We start from the raw sequence: 21,873 nt of genomic DNA, 5'->3' as shown, positions 1-21,873 counted from the left end.
AGTCGTGACTGAACTATCGGTTTCTGAACACGCTTCCAAGCGAATGCAAAATATTCATTTTCGGCAATAATTAAAAATCCACGAGTGCAAACAAATCTGAAGTTATTTTCCCAGCAAACAAATACAAACGAACACAAGGAACAACTCGGAACCCCAAAAGAACCGGAAGAAAGTTGAAAAGGAGGGCGACGAAGAGCCACTACATATTCTGCCCCCTTGCCCGTGTGTGCGTGCGTGTGTGTGGTAGTAGTAGTATTTTTTCATTTCTGTTTTCGCTGTACGTGCGGATTGATTCATATTGTTTCATTACGTGAGCTATTGCAATATTGTACATATTCAGCCGAGGACAAAGCCAATCGGATTTATCCCAGACCATGAACCCAAGCTTATTGTTTATTTGATTTATGCGTAAATAGATGCCGCCTGCGATGTAGAGCTGCTGATGGCCCCTTTTATACGGGGGCCGCGGCCAACGAATCTACAGACCCAAAAAAGAACAAAAAAAAAAAGAAGGAAGGCAGAGACAAAAACAAATTACGCCGTAGCTGAAAAGAAAAGCGCCAAGAAGCAGAAGAAGCAACAGTGAATACGTCAAATATCTCTAATCTCCAATACAAGTGCAAACTAAACGTGTGTGCTCAACAAAAAAATTCTAGTGGCCCCCAAGAAAAGCAAAGCAACAAGAAACATCCGCTGAGGAATTGACAACTGATACGTAGAATTATGAACGTAGAGAGCCAACTGAAGACACCGCTAACGCACATACGAAATCTGGTCAAGCACGTGAGCAAGCGAAATTTTAATGAGAGCAGCGAGCAAATAAAGCAGGTGGGTGCCCAATTTATTCTACTATGTTTCCACGAACCATTTTCAATCCATTTTGTCAACAATAACAACAACTAGGTGGTGGGGGTTAGAGTTGCCAACCCGAAAACATATCGCACCTGGCCAGAGTTGCCAATTGTTCGCACTCACGAGTTGGCTATTGCCGAGAGCACTATTGCCATTTCACTCGCTCGTGCATTTTTGCCGACGCCATTACAGTTTTTGGTAAAGGCTGCTGAAAAAATTTCTCTGCACGGCGTTGCGCGTTTTGTGAGCGTTTTGTTTAAGCTAAAAGTCTTCTAGAATGTGTAAAACCAGGCTAATTGAGTGCGCTTAGCCACGCACATATTTCGTGAGTGGTCGGCAGTGTGAAATTCGCAGCGGAGTAGTGCGAAATCGAGTTGCAAAAATCGAATTGGGAAGCCCAAGCCAAGCGAAGGGCTTTTCGGCCCCGAAACTTCTTTTTTTCATTGCCAATCGAGAGATCAACTTGAATAGTAAGTTCGTGGGGCAAATCGCGTAGAAATATTAAGTGCGGCCGCTTTCTTTTCGCTAGAGTTGCAATATGTCGCACTTTTTCCTGTGACCCCCTTCCTTTCTCGCACCGTCATGCTCTCTCCTCTCCTCATCTATGTTACGTTTCGCCAGTGCGTGCGAGCGAGAGGGCACAAGGGTAATTTGTTGTGGAGCAGCTGCGACGGCGGGGCCACAGCTGTTGTCTCGCTCTCCCGCTCGGAGAGGCCTTGAGTCCGGACTCCGAACTCCGGATCACATATTTCAACAGTTTTGGGTCCGGATGAGGGACAGGGGATATCTGGCAAGCTCGCAGTTTTCCCAATCAGTATCATAATAAATACTTGGTTTAGTATGGCCCCATATGCCCATCAATCCTCTAAAATGATAAGTTTGGGATGTAATATCTTACAGATCCTGTCTGACTGTCAAAAAAAGTCCCTCTACATTATAATTTAAAAAATGATAAGAACAAAACGAAATTGATATAGTCCAGTATTCTTAAATACTCAATAATCTATGCTTTCATTTCAAAGAGTCTGATAAGTTGCAAGTTATTTTTTGTTTTTTATTTACTGTTGGAACACTACGTGTGCTAGAGTACTAGAATAACAGAGGTACACGGAATTTATGGTTATAAGGTTGTAGTAAGAAGAGTATAGCAGTCTGAATACATTCCACAACTTAGCAATTAATGGTTAGAAAATGCATTAACATAGCTTAACGATAGCCCAATTTGTGATATAGTTTTCCAGCGGGCTATAGCAATGAAGATATTCTGAGGAACCCACTTACAGTGGAATTTCCAGAGATAAAATTTATTTGTTTAAATTTAGATTCCTCGTTTAAAAATCGAATTATCTAAAAAGAGTGATTTTAATTTTTCAGCGGAAAACCAATAATGACTAAATGATTTTATTTTTGAAAACAGTTGCCTTGAATTAAAAATAATCCCTCCAAAATGTTAGTTTAGATCTCGCCTTGAATCCGAAAACACATTTCCAGCTGGACAGAAAAAATTGAGACACTCACAGAACATAATAGAACCTGTCAAAATTTCCAAGTTTGCGATGAAAATCACATAAAAAATCCCGGTCACCGCAGAATCTGAGGAATCGTTTGAATCATTCACTGTCCATTATACAGTGATATGTGTCCCAGATTGCGGGCAGTCGCTGTCAAGGCACTTCTACTGGTTTCAAAACCCTGTGCAATGCATCTCTCCGATACTAAACCAACCGATACTGATAGCTTCTCCGACTTCTTGCAGTTTGTTAAAGAGCACGGCCTGGAAGCGGATCGCAGCAGCCTGCGCCACCTGTTCTCCGTGATCAACTTCAGCGATCCCGCGCCATCAGTTACCGCCCAGCTGCAGGCGAAGCTCTTGGGCGCCCAATTGCAGCGGCAGCTGCAGAGTTCCTCGTTTGTTTCCAACATCTGCTACGCTTTTGACCAGTACTTCGCCAGCAATCAGAAGGTGAGTTGTGTGTAATGCCTAATAAGATTTAATAACTTATGGATACTAATTCCTGAGCAGTCCATAAAGGCTGCTGCGGTAGCGGATCTTGTTGGCCAAGTCGCCCGACTGACCGGCATCAACAAGGTTTGTGAGTGCGTCTTTGCCTTGGCCGTGACCCACTCCTCGTACACAGAACTCAGGCATTCGGCCAGGAACAACTTAAAAGGTAGCCTCAGCGATCTGATAGACTCTTATTTGGGTAAAAACAATAGCAGCCCGGCTAGCAGCGGTCTTCAGGAGATCTCCTTCGATCTACTGCAGTATTTATTGTGCTGCCTTAGCGAGTACGTAAAACCGCAGCTGGAAGCACAGTTTTTGGTCAAGCTTCGGGAGGAGTTTCCGCGCCAGGCGGTACCGCTGGTTTTAGCGCCGTTTCTGTACGGCTCGACGACGGCGACGATTGCGGGAGCAGGTGCCAGCGAAACGGATGCGGAGGCCGAAGCGACGACTAGCAGCAACAGCTCCAGTTCCGAGGCAGATGCTCTGAACGAGGTGGGAATCGAGGATATTTATGACCATTTAAGCGAAATAATATTTACCAACCAGGTTCGTAAGAAACTTATAGAAAAAGACAATTCGGTTATTAAATCTTATGTTACAGGGCAAAAATAATATTATGGACACATCTTGGATTAATCTAATCCTTGAAATCGGTTATGAATTTACATCGAGCGTTGAAGAGTGCAAGAATCATTTGTGTTCCCGTGAACGAGAACGCGCTGAGCTCCAGTCCAAAGATGTCGCCAAGATCGTGGGTCTTATGTGCCGCCGGCACTCGTCCCTGCTCGATTGTAATGTGAATCTACCGACACCGGCCAACTTCTGGCCTGGTCAGGGGCAGGGCGCTGGCAGCAACAGCAGTGGGTCTTCGCAGACACAAATCACTCCGCAGCAACAGACCCCGGGCAGCAGTAACAACAACGATGGCAGCGATGGCAATTCGTCCAGTGATAAGAAGGACAAGAAGGAGACGACGGATGCCACGCAAACTTGGAAGCCAGATGTCTTTGTGCAGGCGCTCAAGGAGGTGGTGCCTCAGCTTAACTGGAAGGACGTGTGCATGGGTAATATTTAGCTAATTGCTTCGCAATCGTCAACCTAAAAGAATATAATTCTTAATTTTTAGAACTGGATCATCCCGAGTTCGTGTTGAAGGATCGTATCGGTTTGGAGCTATTGCTCACCATCCTTCGGCTGGCCACTGGCTCCAACATATTTCCACATCCAGAATGCATTTACCGTCACTGGGCAAACACGGAAGGTCAGCTGTCGCTTATCGCGACAATGCTGAAGAACCCCGATCTCTTCTCCTTCGCCGACTTTGTTTTTAGCCAACCAGCGTTGGATGTGCTTAAAACGGCTCCGGATGCGGACAACAAGGAGATCTCGGCCTGGAAGTCGCTTCACCTGGTGGAGGTGTTGCTCACTATTGCGGACAAGGGATACTATACGCAGGTCCATGAGCTGTTCAAGTTCCCAGCGCAGAACTGTCCCGATGTGCTATTTTTGGCCTTATTGAACACAAGTCCGCCTATGACGCCACTACGTCAGGATCTGTTTAACCAACTGATACCAACGTTCCTTGGCAACCACCCCAACTCAAACGTTATCTTGGCTAGCGCCTGGAGCTCGAACAACTTCCAACTTCGGTCCAATATCATGAATGCTATGTCCGAGTGGTATCTGCGAGGCAATGAGTTCGATCAGGTGAAACTGTCGCGAATTCTGGATCTTGCCCAGGATTTAAAAGCGCTATCGGCGCTGCTCAATGCCCGCTCCTTTTTATTCATTATCGACCTGGCTTGCCTTGCCTCTCGACGCGAGTACCTGAAGCTGGAAAAGTGGCTTACTGATAAAATTCGCGAACATGGGGAGCCTTTTATGCAGGCTATAATCAAGGTTCTGCACCGCCGCTGCCCACAGGTTATCAACGCCAAAGTGCCAGAGGACCAGCTGCCTCCGAAGCAGGCGCAGCTCTTGCCCGAGACAGTTACCACCATGATCAACTGTCTGCAAACGTGCATCAATAACTGCATGCAGCCGGAGATGGTCGAAGTCATCATGCAAATGACCGCAAACGTGGCCATTATGGCTAACAAAGCGCGTGCTCAACAGCAGCAGCCAGGATTAGTTCCGCCGCCTCCACCAACAATTCTCCGCGGCCATCGTGGTATGGATCTGCCAGGGGGCATTGTCCCTCCGCCACCGCAGCAACCGTTCTCCGGAAACCTCAACGCGCAGATGTTCGGACCTGGAATGGATCCGCTGACAAATATGTCCAACAACATAGCCGGCCTTAACCTGAGCGGCCCGAACGGAGCATTTAATTTTGGCAACATGCTGAGTAAGTGGCATTCATTTGCAAAAAATTATTACCTATGTTTAATAATCTTACGTTCTTTGTGCAATTTCAGCCTCTCCATCGCGTCTGATGACTCCGGGAGCCAATCCCTATCCGCTGAACCTCATGCAGATGCCACAGGCTCCACCACCACCCAATGTAGGCAACCTCGGCCGCATGCTGCCAGGGGGTCCACAACAGCAGACTCCAACGCCGACTCCAACAGCCCCTAATCCAAACAACCCTGTGATGGCCGATCTCCAGATACCTGTGTCGAAGGAAGTTGAAGACGAGGTCAACTCATACTTTCAGCGCATTTACAACCACCAGCCGAATCCAACGCTGTCCATCGATGAAGTGCTGGACATTTTGCAACGATTTAAAGAGTCAAGTAACCGGCGCGAGCAGGAAGTCTTTTTGTGCATGCTGCGCAATCTTTTCGAGGAATACCGCTTTTTCTGTCAATATCCCGAGAAAGAGCTGCAGATTACTGCGCAGCTATTTGGTGGCATAATTGACCGCAACCTGGTGCCCACTTTTGTAGCGCTGGGTCTTTCTCTGCGGTGTGTCTTGGATGCTCTCCGTAAGCCCGATGGATCCAAACTTTACTATTTCGGTGTGACGGCACTAGACAGGTTCAGAACTCGATTGCATACCTACAACAAATACTGCGAGCATATCCGCTCCATTCCTCACTTCTCTGACTTTCCGCCGCACCTTATTCAGTATGTGGAATACGGAATGCACGGCCAGGAGCCGCCGCCGCAGAAGTTGATTGGACTCAGCAATACGATTCCTTCTGCGATATCCACCGGACCAGTAACGGAACCAGTTTACAGGAACAGCTCGATGTTAGGTAATTATGAGTAATTTTCTTAAGCTGGTATTCATAGTACTATACAAAACTAACTTTTAATCGATATATAATCAAATCGATATAGACACTATTGAAAGCTAGACGCAATCCTCAGATAGTAACGTTGACTTCCACTCTTGTTTCTATAGGCAATATGCCCGCTGCCACCCCGGGATCGGGGCCGAAATCAAGCGCTGCTATATCACATGCCACGAGAATGAAGTCAATCGCCAATGCCACCAATATCGACACCCTTTTGGTGGCCAACCAGGAAGAGAAAGTGACTGTGCCACCTGAACCTGTACAGGACAAAACTGCCTTTATTTTCAATAACCTGAGCCAGCTGAACATACCGCAGAAGTGCGATGAGATAAAGGAGATTATGACCAAGGAGTATTGGCCGTGGCTAGCGCAATATTTGGTCCTCAAACGTGCATCAATGGAGTTCAACTTCCACACACTCTATTACAACTTTTTGGATGCCCTCAAAAACGGCGAGATCAACCGATTCGTAACCAAAGAGACCCTACGCAACATCAAGGTACTCTTGCGCTCCGATAAGGGAGTTATTAATTTCTCCGATCGTAGTCTGCTGAAGAACCTAGGACACTGGTTGGGCATGATGACCTTAGGTCGCAATCGGCCCATCTTGCAATTGGACCTAGATCTTAAATCCCTTTTGGCTGAAGCTTACCATAAGGGCCAGCAGGAACTGCTTTTTGTGGTTCCTTTCGTTGCCAAGATTCTTGAGTCGTCCGCCAAGTCTCGTATTTTCCGATCGCCCAATCCTTGGACAATGGGTATTATGTACGTGCTTGGTGAGCTTCACCAGGAGCCAGACCTCAAGCTGAACCTCAAGTTTGAAATCGAAGTACTATGCAAAACACTTAATCTGGAGTTGGCCAAGTTGCGACCAGTGATCTACCTGAAGGATCCCAGTCGTGCTCTTCTTATTGAACAGCAGATGTCGCAACCAAAACCAAAACAACTTGAGGCAGTGGTTCCTGCACCCACACTACCGCGTGAACAGCAATCCCCGGCACAGCCTCCGCCGCCACCACAACAGCAGCAACAACCGCAGCAGCAGGCACCTCCACCGCCATCTTCTGCGGACGTGGACGCTCAAAATGCGGCCGCCATGATGATGGCAGCAGGAGGAGCTAATAGTACTCCTGGATCGGTATCTTCGCCTAATCTACCCACCGATCCCAGCCAGGTGGTACTACCGCCACCAGAGCCGCGCTATTCGTACGTGGACGTAAACGTGAGCAACTTCCAGCTTATTGGTCAGCAGTTGGTACTGCCACCCAATACACCGTTCCTGCACGCCAATCCCGGAATCAAACATATTGTGGTCAACGCCGTAGAGCGCACGATAACCGACTGGTTGCAGCCTATTGTGGACCGAAGCATCCGAATTGCCTGTGCTACCACCGAGCAGATCATCCGCAAGGACTTTGCCTTAGATGCTGACGAGAACCGAATGCGCACTGCCGCTCATCAGATGGTACGAAACCTGGCCGCCGGTATGGCTATGATTACCGGTAAGGATGAGATAGCGCGTGCTATTAGCCAGAATCTGCACAAAGCCCTGCTGTCGGCTCTAAATGGGATGCCCAGCATGGCGGAGATCCAAGCTGCTGCTATGCAGCTAGCAAGCGAAAATGTTGAGCTGGTTTGCGCTTTCATCCAGAAAACATCGGCTGAAAAGGCAGCGGCTGAGATCGATAGGCGCTTAAGCACCGATTTCGAGACCAGGAAAATTGCTCGTGAAGAGGGCAACCGTTTTGTGGACGCCCAGATCCTTAGCTATCAACAGGAGCGTCTTCCAGAAGCAGTGCGTATCAAGGTGGGCCCGGCTCCAGCTACACTTTATGCTGTGTACTCGGAGTTCGCTAGAAGCATACCTGGCTTCCAGCAGATGAGCGATCGGGATATTGCTCTATTTGTGCCCAAGCCGACGGATTTGTCCCAGCCAAATGTGTTTGCTAATGATGAGAGCAGCATGGTATACGCGGAACTGGCAAGCAAAATGGAGACCTTTATGAACACGGCCATTGGAGTGCCGTCACTCCAGATCCAGGCTAGCAAGATGCACATGCTTCTCAACGCGTTGATGGCGACGCGACGACTGCGTGACCAAGAGTCTGCCTTCAACCTGCTGACCCGCGCGGTGGAGGGTTTGACAGAAGGATTGGTTAATATGCATGAAAACATGGAACAAATGAAGCTGTATCAAAATATCCATCTCCGTATCATTGGTTTGCTGAACAACAGTTTTGGTGCTCCAAACACAGAGCGAGCGGTAACAAAATGTTTTTTCGACATTCGAGAGGAGGCGCGATATAACGTGGAGGCAGCTCGTGCGCTGATTACGTCGCACTTTGTCAATCTCAATCAGTTTGACGGAATGCTCCGCGACTGCATGGACAACGGAAACAATTATGTGGCCACATCGTTCGGTATCGCACTGCTGGAGCGCCTAATCATGGATGATCGAGTGATTAACATTGTTTCGGACAACGAATTCATGGCCACTGTTGAGCTTCTAGGTAGGCTAACTCAGCATCGCCATCGGTATCCAGAATGCATTGTGACTGCTATTGATACGCTCTGGAGCGGAAACTTTAACTCAAGCAGCGACTACAGCCCGTTCAACGGCAGTGAGCGCTACTTGTCGGGAGCCTCCCACTACATCCACTCCGGCATGCATCACGTCAGGGTAAGGACGAAATATCATTTTGTTTTATAAATTAGAAAGTAAATTGCTAACGAAACGCTTTCATTAGTCATGCGATACAGATGATCCGCCGGGCTTGCAAGAGAAGACAGAGTTTTTGCTTAAGGATTGGGTTGCACTGTATACACAACAGAACCAGCAGTCTACACGCGATGCACGCAACTTCGGAGCATTTGTTCAAAAGATGAACACATATGGAATTCTGAAGACGGACGACTTGATTACCCGCTTTTTCCGCCAAGCCACACACATTTGCACGGATGTGGTGTACAGAATGTTCGCCGAGCCAAGTTTACCAATCAACCAGGCCAAGAACAAAATATTCCAATGGATCGATGCGTTCGTCCATCTAATCGCAATGCTCGTGCGACACTCAGGTGAAGCAGGTAATCCAACTACGAAGATCAACCTTTTGAACAAGGTGTTGGGCATTGTTCTCGGAACGCTGCTTAAGGACCATGAGATGCGCGGCGTGAGTTTCCAGCAGGTTGGCTACCATCGCTTCTTCATGATGCTGTTCATGGAGCTGTGCTCGGCCGATGTGATTCTCGAGTCTCTTATGCACAGCATTGTGTCGGCCTTCGCTTACACATATCACTTGTTAAGTCCCAGCGTGGCTCCGGGCTTCTGCTTTGCTTGGTTGGAGCTCATTTCGCATCGCGTCTTCCTGGGCCGCATCCTCGTCCAGATTCCCGGGCAAAAGGGCTGGCCGCTTTACGCCCAATTGTTGCAGGACCTTTTTAAATATCTTGCGCCCTTCTTACGCAACACTGAGCTTGGCAAACCAGTCCAACTTTTGTACAAGGGGACGCTGCGTGTTCTACTCGTTCTTCTACACGACTTCCCGGAGTTCTTGTGCGATTATCATTTTGGGTTCTGTGACACCATCCCACCCAACTGCGTCCAGATGCGTAACATCATCCTGTCGGCGTTTCCGCGCAACATGCGCTTGCCCGATCCCTTCACGCCCAACCTAAAGGTTGACATGCTGTCGGACAGTAGCAATGCACCTAAGGTGCTTAGCAGCTACATTATGAACATCCAGCCGCCGAACTTCAAGAAGGATTTGGACTCGTACCTCAAGGCTCGGGCGCCGGTTACTTTCCTCTCGGAGTTACGTGGTCACTTGCAGGTGACCAGCGAGCCAGGAACTCGATACAATATGGCACTGATGAATGCTCTGGTCATGTATGTGGGTACGCAGGCGATTGCGTTAATCAGGTGAGTTCTAAAAGTAAGGTACTCTGCGAAATCGTTTGCTAATCGAGATAAATATTTTCAGAAACAAAAACTTTGTGCCGAACACCTCGAACATAGCACACAGCGCTCACATGGATATCTTCCAGAATCTTGCTGTTGATTTGGATACGGAGGGTCGCTATCTGTTCTTGAATGCGATTGCGAACCAGTTGCGCTATCCCAACAGCCACACACACTACTTCAGCTGCGCTGTGCTACATCTGTTTGCCGAGGCCAACTCGGAGGCAATTCAGGAGCAGATCACTCGCGTGCTTCTGGAACGTTTGATCGTGAACCGCCCGCATCCTTGGGGACTGTTGATCACTTTTATTGAGCTGATCAAAAATCCCATCTATAAGTTCTGGGACCATGACTTTGTGCACTGTGCGCCAGAGATTACCAAGTGAGCTCGCCTAATAGATGGCTTTTTAAAATTTTTTTATTATTAATCACATTGATCCACACCGAATTCCCGCTAGGCCTATTATATGTAGTTTGTCGTAGATTTGCATTACACGCAAAAACCGAACCCGGCTTATATCATATCTAACCCAAATACTTACCTAACTTACATTTTACCACCCCTTCTGTTTTCAGATATTTCGGTGAATGTTTGATTGTAGTTAAGCGGTTTGAGAATTCAATTGGCATTCAGTGTGCATCGTAGCAAGAAATCAAGTTCAGGTCTTAAAGCGAATCAACCAGCCCCATTCCACTAATTTTGCATGTTACCTTTCTTTGTATTCGTTTGTAAACTCCTATTTTATACAATTTAGCATTAATCTATGAAAATAGAACTTTTTAGTAAGCAAATTTATTCTTTTCACAGAGCAAAACGACTTTATATTAAACCACAACGTGTTTTTCATATTCCATAGGCTTTTTGAATCGGTGGCAAGGTCCTGTCTGGCCAAGTCGAACGTCACCCAGCAGTTGAACATGCCCGCCGTTGATGGCGAGGCCCAGGAGGTAGCCAACATCAACTGAGAAAACGCCACCGTCCGACGCTTCTGCCTGGAGATCTGCGCGAAACCTAGACGCAGGCAGTAGCTGCCTGGGCAGCACACCACCACAACACCACACCACACAGTACAGCATTCATTGAATTCTACTAACCATTACTGTGTTTAGTTCTTAGCAAATCGTTTTAAGGAGACAGTGAAATCAGCAACAGCACACACAAACATTTACAAAACAACCGCAACAATAAGAATAGGGAAACAGCAGGCCAGGCCAACTGCTGTGCTGGAAACCGAAATTCGACATGTATTTAAACGAACGGAAGCGATATTTTAAATGCCTCCCCCTCCGATGGGGAATGTTACAAATTTTTAATTGAGTTGTATTATAAATGGTAGATGAAGGCGTTAAAGTGTTGATGACAGATACTGTGTAAAGAAATCAATCAAACAGATTAAAACAGAAAAGCGAAAAACAAAAGAAAAAAAAATGAAAATCGAAAAATGAAAAATATTTTCTACAAAAAAAATGGCAAAATGTACAATGAAAATACGAAAAAACTAACAAATGCGAACGGTCACATATGAAATTTGTGTACACATATTGAAAAGCTATGGAACCAGGAAGCAGAGACCGAGTTAACCTACTCTCAACGCCGCTGAGAGCGATATTTATAGACGTGAATGAAAGAGCAGAAGCAGAAAGTTGAAAAGACCCTCAAGTCAATAATAATTCGAGTTGTCAAAGTAGCTTACCTTCCAGCCAACTCAATGATGTATCATTTGCAAATTCGTAACCTCTAAGAGTCCCTCAGTTAGTCTACTCGTATACGTTAACTTTTTAAAATGTTTCCGCACAACAAGAGCAGCCACTGCAACATTAACCAGAACCAACCAATGTTTGATCTTCTTATACGCAATGTATGCGATACGTTTTGTTTTAACCTACATAATTTTATGAACTGATTATTAACTGAAATGGAAATACATTGAACACCTCTAGCTTGTTAAACGTATAATCGATCCCCCATGTAAAGATAAACGCTGTTAGAATCAGAAAGATGTAGAGAGAGAGCGGCGCGGAGTCGACGCCATTATCTATATAGATCAGATCTTTATATATATAAAATATGTATTTCTTAATATAAATACGTAACGTAAATCGAGTTCGAATGATGCGCAGTGGGTGCAAGTGGAAGAGCAGCGAAGCGAGATCGATTCTAAATTCATTATCCTACGTTAGGCAATTTGCGAGTTATGTATGTACGTGTTATTCAGTCCCTCTCCCACTCGACACTCGGCAGCCTGCAGCAAAGCAACTCTATTAGTTTGTAGTCTCTACCGCAAATGAACATTCATTGTATTAACGCAAGTCAAATCTATTTTGAATTAAACTGAATTGAAGCCTGAAGCTGAGTGAAGCAAAGTGCACATGTAGAAAGCGAGAGGTGTAGAAGAGAGTAGACGATGAAAGAAGGGCTAGCTTTTTAGCCAAAGGCCCGGCCCAACTCATTTATAGACTAATTCCGTTTGCAATGGCTAAGAAGTATGTATATGATGGATGTACAGACATTCGTTCACCGATCGACCGACACATTCATTAACGAAAGCTGCGACACAAGAAACCACAACAAATCTACATTGATTAATAATAATCCATTAAAGTCGATATAAGTAACGGTATGCATTAAGAAAACAATATATATATAAAAATTAATATGTATACAAAACAAATATTAAATGTATAAATGGCAAAATTTTAAAAAACCCTGTGTTTAAGCTTCTTTGTTCCCCTACGGACCCTCGGTCTTTATGTGTATCTGCGGCCGTGTGTGTGGGCAAACACTTAAAAAAGCTCGTTTCATTGGAGCAAAGGCCCCACATACATGCTCAGTACATATGTAGCCCATTTCCGCACCCTGGCTTACATAACCCGCCGCCCCCTCTCTGGCTGGTTGTTGCGCGCATTTGGGTTAAGTAAACAAAAACGTCAATAAATGCGGAGGGAGCGGCCGCAGCTTGGAAAGCCGAAATGTGCGGCTGTATCTATCTATTGTGCGACACGAATTTAGCATTAATTGAAATGCTGCAGTCATCGCAGTGTCCCCGCGCTACCGCTTGTTTTCGTTGCCAATTCACATGAATTTGTCATAAGGCTGATAAACGACGACTGTGTAGAGTGCACTTTTCAAAAAAACTAACCCAGAAACAAAAAAATATTTTCTTTTCCAGGCTTTTTGTTTCTCGTTTCTTCTGTATTTCGCAACTAAAAATAAATTTGATCTAGGCGTAAAATAAATAACATTTTCCTTTTTGAAAATCTTCTGGATAACGAGGCTATTTTTTGTCGAGTGTATAGTGTAGAGTAAAAAATGCCCACCGAGCTGCATAAGTGTGTGTGGCGTATCTGTGAGAGCGCTTGGAAACAGAATGTGGCACACTTAGCGCTCTGCCGACGTTGCTGCGAAACAACAAAAAAATTCCCCTACTGCCCTGGCCGTACATTATGTGGCCCCCAATCCGCGTCGCATGTATCCAAAAGATACAAAACGCGAGAGAGCGGCGCTGCAGCTTTGTGGCTCTACATGGCCATTTGAATCGGCTTAGAAGTGTGCGCGCGCCGTGCGAGAGAGCCGGATATGGAGTTTCGTTAAAAAGCTCGCCAGTTCAGTTCATTCCAGTTGCTCCAACACAGTCACGTGTTTTTTGTATCTGTGACGGCGTATCTTTGTATCTTTGCGGCAAGCTTCTTGGCTGAGTCAGCTATAGCAGCACCATTAGTTGTGAGCACATTTTGTGTATGCTGCCATTAGTTTTTTCTCTTCTTCTGTCCCTGCAGATACAGATATACATAATTGGTAGAACCCCCCTCCCTGCGGTGGAAAACCCAAGAGCCAGACCGCAGCTGCATTTCTTTGGAGCTATTTGCCCTCTATTTGCCAGCACTCTTGATGACCCAGTTTCAATTTCTCTATGCCCGTTGCACCGCCGTTTTGACCAAAACCCTGTGATTAGGCCCAGTCCAGTCGAATCTGGACTTTTCTTGACCGCACAAATCGAGACTCAGTGAACTGAGGGTCCTCTAATGCTGAAATTGTAGCGGAAATTGCCCGAAAATAAAATCCTGTCACAGAAAAAGTGAAATCGGAAATGGAACACATCCCATTACCAAATATTCCTGTTCGCCTTTGGGAATCGTCAATCATCGCATGTTGACACCAAATGGGAATCCTAATTCAATCACACAGGCGGGTTCGCTATGGGAAATTATTTGGAAATAGGTTCAAAAGTTTAAAGTGATACAAAAAGCATTATATCTCTTCAGATACTCTAAGGGATCTGGTTATCTATAAAATAATACGGTTAAACTTAGCATTACAAAATTGTAAAATTAATGAAATGTTCCTGATGTATGTATATTCAGATGGTATTAAAATCAAAGCAGGCCCTATTATTCTAAGCTCCTTCCATTGGAATATTTTGGGAATATGTATCTGCGTAAATTTTTAATATATTTTCTAATACTCCTGGAAATCGCTTGTTTGCTATTACTAAGTGTAACAGAGGTTAATTTCAAAATTAGGAATTACGGTTTTTTAGAGGTGTCATTACGTGCCATAGCATTTCAAAATCGTATATCAACTTTTTCTGGCATAGAATAATAATAATATTATTGGGAATATGCTTCCGAGAGGATATGAGAACGAATTTTTGCACTGAATATTGTTTTCGCGCAGATGATTCCAGCCCCAATGCAATTGATGTATTTATTTGACAATTAAAGCCCATGACAAGCCCTTTAGAGACCGTTAGATATTCATTGTCAGCTTTCACTCAGGGAATGCACGGATTCTTGATGAATTCCATTTAAATGTCATATTTTCTCACTTTTATGATGAAACATGGAGTGGTTGATGACGGACCGTTCTTTCTGGCCGCGATTTTTTCTTCATTTAGCCAGAAACCACCTGGTCAATTGCCTCAGCCCCAAAGTGATTGCAGCTGACTGATTGAGGCTGCCTGCAGGTTTTCAGATGCCAGTTGCCATTGCTAGTTAATTGAATTTGCCGTCAGGTGGCATTTATTGGGGGGCAGCTCCCCTGCTCCACAGGAAATTGCACAGCTTGTCAGTTCAATTAGACGGAATTTGATTTGCCCCATACCCGGTACTGTTTCCCATGCAAGATTCGTTTGGCAATGATGCATTTTAATTATTCCATTTAAGCGAAAAGAGTTTTGCTTATGCCAAGAAAAGCAGGCTGATCCTAGGCAAAGGGACCGATACCCGCTGCTCTCGCCATCAAAGCCGGAATATTGCTCTGCTCGTAGTTGCCACTGAAGTACTGGGCATAGGGTCCCGAGGCGTACACCGCCACATCGTCTCCTCCGTGGGTTTCCGCATCCAAGGGCGCCAGTGTGGGATACTGATAGTCTGTGTCCGCCACCAGCTTTTCCTTTAGAAGGGCACGTCCCTCAGCAAGATTGTATCCTGAGTAGTAGCCAGGTCCATTGGCATAGGACAAAATCGTATAGGGAAGATTGTCATCCGCCAGCTGAGCCAACCCGGTAATCTCCTGGTCACGATACTGCCGAAATAAAGTCAGTTTACAAGTCAAATACCTTTGGTTATAAAAAGGGAAACGTCCAGCTACTCACAGGATAACCATTGATGGACATAACATGAGCATGGTCGGCGGTCACAACGATTAGTGTGTCATCCTCGGAGGTAAGTTCGCGTGCCTTCTGGACCGCCCTCGCAAACTCGGCGGTATCCTCGAGGGATCTCCTGGCAAAGGTATCGTGGTGGGCCATGTCGATACGAGCACCCTCGACGAAGAGGAAAAATCCCTTTTCATTACGACTCAAAACCTTGATGGCGGCCTCCGTGAGCTCAGTCAGCGAAGGATCCGCCAACTGACTACGTTTCCTGTCCCGATCACCGTTGTACGGCAGGTGGTCGTTGGCAAAGAGACCCAAAAGATAGTCCGTGCTCTCGAGATCCACCAGACTGAGTCCCTTGCGACTCCAGACGTAATGGGCTGAGACATTGGCCTCCTTTTTCTGATCCAACCAGCTGCGGATTAAGTGGCGACCGTCGGTACGCTTCCCAGGATATCCCTCTTCATCGTTCACCGTAGTGCTGATGAAGTTCTGGCGCCCGCCCCCAAGGATGACCTTCAGCTGCTGACCCACAGGCTGCTCCACGAGCTGGCGGGCAATATCGATGGTCTGCTCGGGATCGCACTTCCCGTTGGCCACCTCCCAGTCGTTCTCCCAATTGCGATCGGCGATGTGGGCATAAACGCCAGCCGGCGATGCGTGAGTCACCCTGGCTGTAGTGACCAGCCCTGCATCCTTGCCAGCCGCCTGTGCCCACTGGGCTATGCTGAGCACCCGATCCTCCTCGTTTGCGGCGCCATCACAGCTGTACCTGGACACATTGGCGTTCACGCCGATGGTTCCATAGTTCGCCTTCACTCCACCCAAATAGGCAGTGGCCGTGCAAGCGGAATCGGCCACCTGGCGGTTCACGCAGTAGGTCTTGGACAAGCCAGTGTAGGGAAATCCCTCGAAGTACACCTGCTCCGCACTGTCGCCCAGCAGGTTCCGGGTGGCCGTGACCGTGTGAACGGACATTCCGTCGCCCAGGAACATAATCACGTTCTTTGCCTTGTTTGTGGTCGCGAACTGCTCCTCGGCCAGTTTCGTTAATAGCTTCTCCTGGGCCTTGTCCACCCAATACTGGGTCTGCTGCTCCTCTGCATGCTTGATGGGATGCGATTCGGCATCGAAGGATCGCCCGCGAGGGTGGTCTAAACAGAAAACAAAAGCCGCTTATAAAAATACTGCTGAGCATTGCTGGAAGCAATTCCTATAACATAAACCAAGCTCTTTATATTGAGGAAGTTAAATGGTTAAAATACTTTTAATATTCTAATTGATTCAACAAAATTAAGAAAAAAGTGAACTTTAAGCTCGAAAAATATAAAATTAAAACAAGAGAGAACGCTATAGTCGAGTTCCCCGACTACCTGATACCTGTTACTCAGCTAGTGGAAGTGCGAAGGAGAGTTTTTAACACTGACAGTTTTTGGCAAATCGATAGAAATTTACAAGACATACAAAAATGAAAAAATATCAAAACATTTTTCAAAAGTGTGGGCGTGGCAGTTTTGGGCGGTTTGTGGGCGTTAGAGTGGGCGTGGCAACATGAATCGGCAACCGCTGCGTCTATTTCTCTGGAGTCTGTATGCCTAATCTAAACTTTCTAGCTTTTGTAGTTCCTGAGATCTCAGCGTTCATACGGACGGACAGACAGACGGACGGACAGACGGACATGGCCAGATCGACTCGACTATTGATCCTGATCAAGAATATATATACTTTATATGGTCGGAAACGCTTCCTTCTGCCTGTTACATACTTTTCAACTAATCTTGTATACCCTTTTACTCTACGAGTAACGGGTATAAATATTTCTGTATTAATTTTTCTACCAATCAGGGGTTTTCGGTAAGCCAATATTACTATTGCCACACTGGTACAAAAAACAGAAGGGTCATAAATAATTGAGTTTGGGTGTAATATATTAATGGGTTTAATTAAGTCTTATCTCTACACATGGCTTAGCAGCACACATGGGCGATAAGAAGTTATTTTAAAGAACTTAATCTTAAAGTACCTCGTCCTACATGCAGAAACTTACTACCACTAATATAAGTTAGCAGCTGGAAAAAAAAAAAAATCCTTTGGATAACTTTGGTTAATTAATCTGTATACTTAATTAGTGCCAGTTACTGAATTTAACTAAAGCAAAATACCCGAACATTTTCCAAATATTTTTAAAACACTTTTGAGGTATCGCAGGGTTCTAAAGTCCAGGATCAGAGCACTTTACCTCTTTGACTGCTGGCACTTCCGCTCAGGCAGACAGCTATGACGAGGACAAGAATGAATATCCTGGCCATTTTCTGGTAATCCCAAGTTAACTTGGTGACGTGTGGAGGTCAGACCTTTGTTGAAGACTGAACCGACTGACCGACCGAGGAATTGGACACTGCCTCGCAGTTATCGCTCAGTATCACAGTAAATCTAATCAAAGGAAACTAATCTAGAGGGTTCAATCAAATCATCATTTATGGCTGGCCAAGAATAAATTGACAGAAGTCGTAGGACAGACCAAAACCGATGCCAAAAGCACACTCACGTGCCTTGGTCCCAAGCTTTATATGGCTCTGAATAACCGCTTGCGTATACGACCTAGATACGTAATCAATCTGAAGCCGGGCAATCCTGTTTCCCTCAACTTTCAAGCATAGTTATTTGATAATGCCAGTAGCTTTGTAAAACGACGAAAAGGAAATGGCTTCACTGCAACTAGGAAACTTTCTGGTCCAAACTTCACCTCAAGCGCCTTAATCGCACCTTTGAACGCTTGACCCCGGCAAGTAATTGACTTTGAGTTTGTATAATTGTTCTTGTGTTGTGTGAATTGCATACTTTCGGGCTAGGCTGCAACCACAAACTAATACAAAGAATAGCCAATAAACTGAAGTGCAAGTTGGTTTTTTAATTCATCATTCTTTTCACAATATAGTCTTAGCCAGAGCCACAATGGAACCTGTAAACTTGATGACCTAAAACAAGGGTTTCGTTAATGAGTGCACTCAGTGCAGTACAGATTGCAACCCACCGATGTGAAGACTGGTAACGAAGGTGCAAAGAAAGGCACCCTTACTGTCATGGGTCGTTGAGCTCGCAGGATAATGAGGTAGACCCTCCTGCGGGTTTCCCGATCCCAAGTATTCCAGGCACTACTGTAGGCAGCTTCTCCCAAGGAAAGGCTCTAGAAATGATTGAGGAAAATCAAGGGTCACTCAAGGGATTCGGCCTCACCCACCTCAGTTGACATTTCTGTGCCTCCATAGCAATAGAGAAATATCGCCGCGGAAACCGTTAAGGTGTACACCACGTAGCGGATGATGTTATAGCCGGAATACTAAAGGAAAGATTTGTTTGAGCTAGTGCGCATAACACTGCACACTGAAATGACGGTTATTACCAATAGTATATCAATGACGCTGGTGGCTATCACTAGGCTGGCTGATACAAAGTGAACGAAAGTGGGAGCAGCCATGATTCCGGAAAATTCCTCGATAATCTTCTCCATTTCATTATGGCGATCCACGATGTCCTCCAATCGCCGACAGCAGACATTGGATTCCCTCTCCGAGGGATCTGTAAAGAACATACCCAAATTTATTGCTTACCCTAATAAATTAATAGCGAACCACCCACCGCTTATAGGTTTGAGGGCATCCTGAATATCGTATCTTAAGGCCCGCAGCAAGAAGGCCATGTAGAGGGTAAAGCCAAAGAAAAAACCATCTGTTCCGACAAAGGCGTATACAGTGACCTGACCACTCCAAGTGGAGTAGAGGTAGAAAACTGGAAACCAGGGCATGCGATGCGCAAAGTCGTGGAACCTGTGGATCATCTAGTCAGATATGGGTCTTCACTGACACACATAAAACATCACACACAGCATGCGAAAGGGCATGTCGAATTTGAACTCCTGATGCCGCCGCACCCACATTTCCCAAAGCGATCGCAGAACGAAGGCTCCAGTGGTAATGCTGCCCAGGGTGAAGACCAGCATCCCACACCTGGTGACCATAAGATAGTAACTCCGTTGAGCCCCTTTTCTCCGGGAATCCTCCTTCTTTTCCTGCTCCGCGATGAGCAAGCGAATGTGGTCCATTAGATCAGCTACTTCCTGGCGGCGCCACCACATCCATCCGAGCTTGAAGAGCGTGGTGAAACTGCAGGCCAGCGGACAGAAGGCATCCATGGCGTCCACGGGACTGGTGCGCAAGTGAATCCAGCCGAAGACGAACTCCGCCTGGCAGCAGTGCGCCAGGTTCACGAAATTGAACACCAACCATGAGAGCTGAAGCCACGATTGCTCCTTGCCAAATCTTAGGCCCAGCAGGCTAAAAGAGTATCTTGTAACAAAGAACAAATGCTTTGCCAGTGGATAGTCACGGCCTAGAAATCGCGGATACATGACTTTACCCGCTTACAGAACCCTTTGCTTATATAGTGCTCCCAAGAACACCTTCTAATGGTTTAATTATTGTTTTGCAGCCAGAACAAACGACACCTGGCCGTGTTTAATGACTGGATTACTGGCAGGACCTATTTGAGTGGGCGACGATCCCTGACGGTCAAGACATGTTATTATGGTAATGAGCCAGCCCTTTTATTTAAAAATACAAATGTTCCCTTAATCCGTTGAAATCATTTGATATGTTTGATTGCTAACTCAGAACTTGGTCAGTTGAAGACAGCTGTCAGGCTCGAAAGTCAGAGCTAAGGTCGTGGGTATTCTTGAGATACATTTGATACATAAGAAGAAAGAAAGCTTGTTTCGACAATCCGAACTTTATATACCCTTGCAGTAGCTATATATTAAAACAAAAGCTGGTGTATCCAAATTAGAGCACTTTGTGTTCAGAAATATCGAATATATATGTATGTATACTTTATGTGGTCTTAAATGACTTCTTCTCTGCGTTGCAAACTTCTGAATGAAATCTATAAAACTTCTGCAAGGGTATAAGGGTATAAATAGAACTAAATAAGCAAAGGAATTACTTCAAGTATATACATTAACAGTTGATAAAAAAATGTTTGAATAAATGTTTTGTTTCCTAGGATTAATAAAATCTTTTTAGTTCTTAAAAACGTTTTAAAACTTCAGACTATAATCTTACAAATGCAAATGTATATTTTTTCCGATTCATTATTTAAAAGTATGTTAATAAAGCTCTCGTTTTCTTTAGTTTTCGTACCCCCTTTAAATAAGTTAGCTTAATGTTGAAAACTAGTGGGACTATGATTATAATGATCCAACAACCATATATAAAATGGTTTAATATGTTGTATATATGTTTGGGAATTTTTTAAAATATTCAAAATGTTGACCATAGCGGCATATACTCTTACTTGTTCTTAAGGAGAGCGAATATTACATAAGCTCGATAAAGGGAGAAGGTATTCGTCAGGCATTTTAAAGCACTTCTTGGCCTGCGCCCAGCCAAAGCAGCATCCATAAATATGAGCTCCTTTTGTTGTGGGTTCCGAGCATAAATTTGTGTTTGGCCTTTTTGCCGTCTTTTGGCTTGTTGTGGGAAGTTTGCCGGAGTGCCGATGAACCCGCGACGAATCCGAATTTCAAATCAGCAGGAGATGTGGGTCAGGCGATTCCCTTCCCGGATTTGCATGGGATTCGCCGCACACAGATTTATGTTGATGCATGCAACGTTTGCAGGCAACGCTAAGTTGGCCCTATGAGGTGAATCACTATTGATTCAGTCCCAAGTTCTGTGCGCGGCTCACGTTGCGTATGAGCAATGCTGCGTTCTGGTACGGTATTGATTTCCAGTTCCAGTAGGGCACTCTTGATTATGATTATGTGGACTGAGGGTGGGTTTGGTCTTAGAGCTTCGTTCTCCGAGCGGAAAAACATCCACCCCAAGGCTGATATCATCGCACCACCCACCGAGAGCCCAAGCCGCAGAATTTCGGCGCCTCGTTTTATGGTTAACCACCCCCGAAAAAACGGCAACAAAGGTGACCCCGACACCGTGCTGAGCCACCCGGCCATCTCCTTGGAAATCTTGCCTGGAAGGGCCCCATCTCATTACATTTTCCCCACATTTCGCCCCTAAGCCAGATCCTGCTACAGGAAAATGAGGAAAATCAGCACAAGCACAGCACAGCAAGTGGAAAAGCTGGGAGTGCCAGTGCTGGAAGCGAGGAAAAAGGAGGCCAGCGTGTCAGCGAGTCGCCAAAAAACAGTTGCAGAACCCGAATGAA

The 21,873-nt window shown here is 45.6% G+C and overlaps 3 protein-coding genes across 6 annotated transcripts; 1 reads left to right on the top strand and 2 right to left on the bottom strand.

Annotated features, from left to right (window-relative positions):
* Positions 1–16: 16 nt before the first annotated feature.
* LOC120448179 (CCR4-NOT transcription complex subunit 1) lies at positions 17–12,759 on the top strand. 4 transcript variants are annotated; one of them, XM_039630040.2, is made up of 10 exons: positions 17–828; positions 2,609–2,815; positions 2,876–3,403; positions 3,459–3,921; positions 3,984–5,201; positions 5,272–6,054; positions 6,204–8,776; positions 8,844–10,015; positions 10,077–10,436; positions 10,912–12,759. In XM_039630040.2, the coding sequence occupies exons 1-10, from the start codon at positions 724–726 to the stop codon at positions 11,018–11,020; spliced, it is 7,518 nt and encodes a 2,505-aa protein (XP_039485974.1). In that variant the 5' UTR covers positions 17–723; the 3' UTR covers positions 11,021–12,759. The 4 variants fall into 4 exon arrangements, with proteins under 4 accessions (XP_039485974.1, XP_039485992.1, XP_039485964.1 ...); XM_039630058.2 differs by lacking the exon at positions 10,912–12,759 and adding an exon at positions 10,631–10,846; XM_039630030.2 differs by lacking the exon at positions 17–828 and having other exon boundaries at positions 2,340–2,815.
* Positions 12,760–15,178: 2,419 nt separating this feature from the next.
* On the bottom strand, positions 15,179–18,036 carry LOC120458360 (membrane-bound alkaline phosphatase). Its single transcript, XM_039645974.1, has 3 exons — positions 17,891–18,036; positions 15,649–16,805; positions 15,179–15,578 (listed from the first exon to the last, which is right to left on the bottom strand). The coding sequence occupies exons 1-3, from the start codon at positions 17,958–17,960 to the stop codon at positions 15,258–15,260; spliced, it is 1,548 nt and encodes a 515-aa protein (XP_039501908.1). The 5' UTR covers positions 17,961–18,036; the 3' UTR covers positions 15,179–15,257.
* Positions 18,037–18,554: 518 nt separating this feature from the next.
* On the bottom strand, positions 18,555–20,633 carry LOC120455178 (odorant receptor 45b). Its single transcript, XM_039641116.1, has 6 exons — positions 19,536–20,633; positions 19,291–19,478; positions 19,055–19,230; positions 18,893–18,991; positions 18,686–18,838; positions 18,555–18,629 (listed from the first exon to the last, which is right to left on the bottom strand). The coding sequence occupies exons 1-6, from the start codon at positions 20,057–20,059 to the stop codon at positions 18,579–18,581; spliced, it is 1,191 nt and encodes a 396-aa protein (XP_039497050.1). The 5' UTR covers positions 20,060–20,633; the 3' UTR covers positions 18,555–18,578.
* Positions 20,634–21,873: the final 1,240 nt, after the last annotated feature.

The sequence above is a fragment of the Drosophila santomea genome, chromosome 2L (genome assembly GCF_016746245.2).
Source record: "Drosophila santomea strain STO CAGO 1482 chromosome 2L, Prin_Dsan_1.1, whole genome shotgun sequence".
NCBI lineage: Eukaryota > Metazoa > Arthropoda > Insecta > Diptera > Drosophilidae > Drosophila > Drosophila santomea.
The sequence above is the reverse complement of the archived record's forward strand: the minus strand, read 5'-3'. Positions and strand labels throughout refer to the sequence as shown.